At 43.1% G+C, this 7,249-nt stretch overlaps 1 protein-coding gene across 1 annotated transcript in view; it reads left to right on the forward strand.

The window, feature by feature from the left end:
• CCDC60 (coiled-coil domain containing 60) overlaps positions 1-3,405 on the forward strand; it is a gene marked incomplete at its 5' end in the record, with an annotated part of 16,961 nt that extends 13,556 nt beyond the window's left edge. The window contains 3 exon segments of the mRNA XM_010142202.1: positions 1,634-1,823; positions 3,308-3,371; positions 3,374-3,405. Coding sequence (XP_010140504.1) covers positions 1,634-1,823; positions 3,308-3,371; positions 3,374-3,405 — 286 coding nt within the window.
• Positions 3,406-7,249: the final 3,844 nt, after the last annotated feature.

The raw sequence follows: 7,249 nt of genomic DNA on the forward strand, positions 1-7,249 counted from the left end.
ATTAATGAATTAACCTGGTCTTGGCCTGTCTAGCAGAACTCTGGTTTTAATTGTCAAACATATATGCTCCAGATGTCCCCCAAATTTAAGATCTGACTCGTAAATAAGCCCTGAAAGAGGAATGGATGTGGTTTTGCTCTAATAGTTCTCCTAGAAGAAGCCTTATTTTGGACAAAGCTCCATGAGTATAAAGGAGACTATACCAGTATGGTGCTTTTTTTACTACCAGTATAGCTTTTTAACTTCCCCCTGTGCAAGTCTGTTGTTCCGTTGTATGAAAATCACACCTCCATAGTGAAGCGGCTGTCTTGCTGACCGCACCAGCACGGTCAGTATTATATAGTCCTGTGCCAGGACTGTTCTACAAAGCACTGTCCACGAAGAGTGTGGAGGAGAAATCAGACAAGGCTGGTCAACCCTCTTGTGGAGACACAAGTCATGACCGATTGCTTTCACCTTACCCCTTGTTTCACTTAACAGGGCTGGTTTTTCCCCTGCTTTTCAAACGCTGCCCTGCCAAGAAAGCTGAGTCACAGTAGGAACGCTTTACCGGTATATGCTGACAGTTTGGTTGCCTTCTCTCTCTCACGAAGTGAGAGAACCCCAAAATAATATAAAATATGAGCACTGTGATGTAAGAGTATACTGAGCATAGTTTCCTCTCTCAAATATCTTAATGCGTGGATGGGTTGTGTCACTTTGTGTGACAATTTCAGTAACCTGGGTAACCTAGCCAGTGATCGTGAGATGACCGTAGAGCCAGCAGTGTACGACTGAGTGTAGAACAGGCCCCTGCAAAGATGGGAACCTATGTGTTTCATTTTTTAACTGGTTTAAGGAGGAAATTCCTCACCCCTCACCTGCTGTCCCAGTAACATGTATCCTAAACCGGAGGGAGGCAGTGCTTCCTGCTGCTGTATTGCCGAGTCTTCAGCCCTTTGCAATGAAAGCCCCAGCACAGCATAGTCTGGAAAGGTTTGGAACGTCAGTCTCCAGGACTGTCAAAGCAGCACTGCAGAATTTATACAGAACATTAAAACCAAAAAAAGGCAGTCTTTTCACAAGAGTTTTATTTTTAATGTAATGTGTAATTCTTCTTCTGAATCTCTATATTCAGAGTGAAACGTTAAAGACTGGGTGTTACAGTGCACTTACATCAGTGAGATTTACGTCAGCACGGAGAGGAGAATGATGATAGCACAGGGAAAAGGGATAGCGAAGAGCATCAGAAAATGTGTCAGCTCAGGCACTGATTGCACTAGAAAATCTGTAGAGGCTAAACAAAAATGGAGAAAAGATGAAGAGGATAAATCTGTAGTAAAATGGAAACATTTGTTAGGATTTTATTATTTCCTTTCATGCCCAAGTTTGTCATCCAAAATTTAAATGAACAATGAAGCAGCACCTATTTCAGTGCCCTGCAAAGGGAATTGGTGCGCAACGCCAATAAAGTAAAGCGCTTTCACATTATTCACTTGGCATTACAACGAGTATTGCACTCCCCAAAGAGCCTTTTTTTCTGTGGAAATTACGGTGGTGGGGAAGTGGCAGAAATGCCCGACGAACCCTGAGTTACTAATCAGTTATTAATTTGTTCCCATGGCTGCTTTTATTGCTCTTCTTCCTGCTAAAGGTTTCCTGTATTGCTTGCCAGACTCCCAGAGTCTGTGAAGAGTGACCATTACATACAGAAAATATTAAAGAAACTGGAAAAATATAGCAAGACTCCTAACTTGGAAATTCATCCAGACACCTTTCTTAAGGCCTTGGCTGGTCTGGAGGTGTGGGAGCTGTGCTCTCCAGAAATTGCTGCTGCTGTGGAGGTGAGATGAGTCCAGTTCGTGATTCTCTGTGTGATGAGGGTGGGGAGAGCAGGCACCTGGGGTGAAATTCATGCAGTGCAAAGTTACTAGATGAAATCATTGAGGTTCTCAATAAATGAAGGCCTACCAGTCACCCTTTACAAGGCACTTTGAACTCCTCAGAAGACAGACGTGACAAGCCTTGGGTTATTAATTGGTATTGTTTTATTATTATGTCATTGCTGATTTACTGAGCACCACAGTGAAAGTGACATCTGTCATACACTGTTAGGACATGACGAGAAGCATTAACTTGTGCCCTGAGAAGGCCTGGCATTCCCAGTATTACATCCAGGAGCTATTCGAGTAACGTATTACAGCACTGATGCAGGAACTCTGCAGATATCTTTGTTTTGCTTCAGCAATTCTAAAAAAAAAAAAAAAAAAAAAAAAAAAAAAAAAAAAAAAAAAAAAAAAAAAATCTGCTTCTCAAGACCTGAAGCTGGGCTCAGCTCTTGCAGTTGTAGAAGCAGTGGCAGAGGAGGAGGAGGAGGAGGACACCCGGGAGGGCAGAGCACGCGGGTGGAACGTAACCGCCGCTCGGTGCCGCCGGGGAGCTGAGGGGCGATGCTGCCACCTTGTGGGCCTTGTTCTCATCGCAGTTGTGTCCCCGATGTACAGGCCCAGCCGAGACCTCCGAGAGGCAGCCGGTTACCGCACATCTTCCATCTGCCGGCTGTTACCATGCCTTACAAAGGCAAAGGTTTATCACCCGACATGTCGAGATCAGACTACTCGTATTTTCTTATGTCTTATAAAAACAGCCATTTTGGCTGGTGCCCTGATTCCCATAGCTGCTAACCAGAGAGGCAGCCTTGCCTCAGCGTTCAATGTATAAATCTCTGTGGCTTGCTGGTTTTACATCTATTTTTGCTGGTTCCATTCTGTTCCCTTTGCATTTTGATCCCTCATATTAGAGCAACAGTCACAGAGGAAAAAAACGTGAGCATAGCTGAATCTCCTGTCTCTTTATTTGTAAGTCTTTCAAAAGTGGACACACGGGAAGGAGGACCTTGGTGCTCCTTCTGACTGGAGCAGATAAAGGAGACTGTCACATTTTAGGAGCAAGAAAGGCATCACTGAATATGACCTGGCTGATACTGACAGAGATTTCAGATTAAGTTCTTATTTAACTTCAAGTTGCTTTAATGTAGGTACTGCAGTGGTAGGCAGAAGACAGCTGCAAGTTTAACACACAAAGACTCAACTTGGAAGGATTCAGGATATAAATTGCAATAAAGACTGTAGAATTTTCCTTGTAATTCCTTTTAGAGCCTATCCATCTGTTCTGAAAGTTGCACTAAAAAGGTTTTGGTGATATAAAGCACTAGGCTAACTGTTTGCAGAAGCCATTACATTTGTTCTGTTGGCACAATCCTCAAATTTTCCCACATTCTCCCCCACGTAAATCAAAAGCTCAGGAAAGAAACTTTTTTCTGTTTCAGTTTGTACGTGAAAGTATCGTGCAGATGCCAGAAGAGGATTTCAGCAAGTGGTTTCAGACACGAGTACCCCCCTCAATGCACAGTCTTCCACCTTTTAATCAAACAGCCAGATGAGATGGTTTTCCAGCTACAGGTGTCTTCGAGTAGAAAACTGCCTGTTGAGATTTGTCTCAAGGAATGCTGGGGAAGGGGAGGTAACTTCAGAAAGCCCTGCTGACCACTCCTGCACAACCAAAATTTGTTCCTCTACAGTGCACTGCTGGCTGTAGTTGGCCATTGAAAATAAAAGCTAAATACTGTTGCTCCTTCCTGTATAATGTCTTAGACACCATCAAATTTCTACCTCATTTAACGACGTAGGTTGAAGACTGAGTTTCTAACCAGAGGTCAGGTCACTTCTTAAGAGATTCCTCTAACAATGCCTACGGTATAACCACCATCTACTCGGTACAGACATGCTGATTTCCTTATCTAGACAGCGATGTCTCTTAGCTCTCCCTCGTAAGAGATATCCCAAGCACGAGGTAGTTGCAAGCTGTAACACGATTCTTTTTTTGCATCAATTCTTTTTCATAATTCAGATATTTTGTTCTTGCATTGAGTGTATTCTGCAGTTATTCTGTGATTGTGGATTACTTGTTGCCTTATTAAAATAATTATTGAAAAACAAAACATCCTTAGATGCATTTCCCAGGTTTTCACCTGAAGGCCTGTTTTCCTCTGATTACCTTGCCATTGCTCCGCTGGGCAAGCAGAATTATACCCCTGAACTCGCAGATAGGGATTAATACATGACCTTTGTGAACCTGCCTGGGTTTAACTGCATGTTTCATGGTGGCTCACTATTGCTGGGTGATGGAGTTGTGACCTTCTAAGCAGATGATCTTAATGAGCGGCTTTACCTGCCTGTCAGAGCTTCCAGAGGACCCACCAGGGAGAAATGCTGTTGGTCCTTCAGCTGCAATAAGGGGGAACAATGCCAACTTCGGGTCCAGGTGAGTACAGTGACCACTGATGTGTAATGTTTTTGATTAACAGCCTTATTTTGTCCCCACCTCATTATCAACAGTGAAATCTATTCTGAGGAAAAGAGCCAAGAACACAGATTTCTTTGTCTTACAGCTGTCAGAGAAAAGTAAACTCTTGAAAGTCTTTTGTGCTCCCACATCTCCCATCCTGTATGTGCAGTGTTAAGCTAGCATTTGTACAGGTAGTGAAGCCAGGCCATGCTTTTCTTTGCCCTCCATCTCAAAACCCAGTGGCAAACTTCCCTCCAAAACTCTGTAGAACAGATCTAGTGCCCAGAGAAAATGATGGTAGCGCTGCTGCCTGGTGAGCAGCATGAGGTCTCTGTGAAACCTCAACTCCGCTGCTCACAGTATTCTTCCATTACTGTTAACTTCCTTGCAGCCCTCCATGGGTTTTGAGAAACCCCAGTTCTGCTGTTCTTTGGGATTATTTCACCATGGTCTGAGTCAGGTTTCATTGTCAATGTTGTTGTGTTACTCTGTGGCAAACAAAAATTTTAATTCAGCAGATGGGAGCTCCTGGTGGAACTGTGATTACATCTTGGTCCTTCCTCGCTATATGGAACTGCAGATGCAAAGTTGTGAGTTTTCCTTACATATAAGAAATGGAGACAAAGGGGCTTGTACTCAACCGAAGTACATGAGCCATGCTGCTGAAATCAAAACTTTGTACAACCCAAGCGTGTGACCTAATGGGTCTGCCTGCATGTAAGATGAGATGATTGTGCCAAATGTAATTAGCTAACGTCTGAGCAGCTCTTCCAGCTCCCAAAGCCGGATGCCAATGCTGAAGGAGTCTCTAATGTTTTTGTGGGATTATGAAATGTCTTGTGTATGTTTTATTTGACAATGGCTCTTCTCTCTCCTACTGCCCCTAGGTAACAAAAAGGGATGACTTCTAAAAATGAAACAGATTCTCCTTCAGCACCAGAAAAATCTTCTGCTTCATTTACTCTAAGTGGAGAAGAGCTCTGCTGGGTCAAAATAGCAGCTTCCCTTTTCCTGCTTCCTGACAAATTTAGTTTCCTCGGGCAAGATCCTGAACCCTGCTTAAGTCTTTACCTGCCAATTTAAAGGACTGAAACAATACAGAGAGGTTAGGTCCTCCAAACCCAGATAAAAGAAGATTTGGGCTTTTTAAACTTCTGTGAACAATCTCACAACCTTCAGCTCACTGCTTCAGTAGACCCTGGCACAGTAGGTTCAAAGTAACCCATTTAACACATTGGAGACAGATGCACCAAGAGTCCAAGCAATTTGCTAAAGGCCAACAGAGTGTGTGGTAGAGCTGCTTGTGTTAGTGTTCTGTGCGCTCAGCCTTCCTCCCATCCGTTCTCCCCAATTTCAGCTAATGCCATTCACAAATTCAATTAGCCACAACAAACTATGCAAGCTTGGCTGGTCACTTGCTTCATGCACTGGAAGGTTTGGGGGATTCAGACACTGAACTCACAGACAATATTGATCCCAGTGATCTGATATGTTCCCAGCATCATCCAACCATCCTATTATATCAACAACGTTACTCCTATTGCAGCATCTTATAAACAGGGATTATAAAATAAACATCTTTATCTTTCTTGGAGATAGGCTGTTTTATTGTAAATAAACGTCTCAATCATTATAGGGGTATTCAGAAACCAGAGTATGTCTTTCTAATTGGAATTTCAGCTTTATGGATCACCATTCTGTTCTGCTGTCTTGTAAATTAATGGCACCGTGCCAGCACATTAAAGAGATGCAACTATATTTAGTCTCACACATTAATAACAGCAATTCTTTCTGCTGAGTTTTAATAAATATCACTGTTGTAGCCTGAGCTTTTCTCTTCTGCAATGCTAACAAACCCCAGGATGTTTGGGACCACCTCCTATTAAGGTTAGTAGAAAGGTTTCTTACTGACCCGTATTGAGTACTGTAAAATCAGAACAGGTTGTTATGACAAGTGCAGTGGCTGATTTTGTAAGCAGTAGCTTGACCTTTCATCCAAGGCACTAACTGAGTGTTCATAGCCATACTTTTTGCTCTGCAGTAAGCCTCTGCCAAGCAACATAAAAATACCCTTCCAGCAGGAAAGCTGACCAACCACCAAAACAAAGTGTCTAACCTTCTTCTGAAAAAGGTCATAAACAGCTGATCATGAGAAGCTGGGAGGACATACCGGGGGCTGAAACACTCTGAAATTGCTGGGTTTTGTACTCTTCTTAATCATCTGTCATTGGCCAAAGATTGATGTAGATGCAGTTTTCGTCTACCTGATGCTTGTGTTTTATAACAAAATTGAAGAGGAAAGGGAAGAGTTGAGACCGTTGGGTAACAGTCTGATGAACCACTGTAGCGTGTTTGAAGTTGTATTTATCTATTCAGCAGGGTAACAGGAAGTAGAAAGGATCTTCCTTCAGGAGCCCTTTCAGCAGTGAGAAGCAAGAAACACTCTTTTGCTGTTGTGCTAGAAGGGCCAGGAAACAGCAGCATTCATCCCCTTGAACCAGCCACTGAGCTCCATGCTTTGAGGATGCCACCACAGCTGACTGTGACTCTCTTCTTTGTGGTAAGTGGCGGTTTCCTTACTAAAGTGCTATCCTAAGGAATAAAGAGCAGGTCCTAGATTATTCCACAGTTGAGAAGAAAAGTAAAGGATTGGAAGAGAAAGAATTTGCTGTTGCACAAAGAGCAACCTCAGAGCTAACTTCTTCCCATCAGAATACACCTTCCAAAGGAGCTGGCATGTTACAGCTACCCAAACCTCCTGCAGGCTTTAGGCTGGTTGAAAGGCCTGTAATTGTGTGGGGCTGATGCAGCAATGGTGGCAGTCCTGACTAACAATGTCAGTTTTCAAGATGCTGATTTTCCACTGTTAACTAGACTTTTGCAGTACGCTTCACAGGGGCAGGATTAGACCCTAAAGTAGGGA

The sequence above is a fragment of the Buceros rhinoceros genome, unplaced genomic scaffold (assembly GCF_000710305.1).
Source record: "Buceros rhinoceros silvestris isolate BGI_N320 unplaced genomic scaffold, ASM71030v1 scaffold45488, whole genome shotgun sequence".
NCBI lineage: Eukaryota > Metazoa > Chordata > Aves > Bucerotiformes > Bucerotidae > Buceros > Buceros rhinoceros.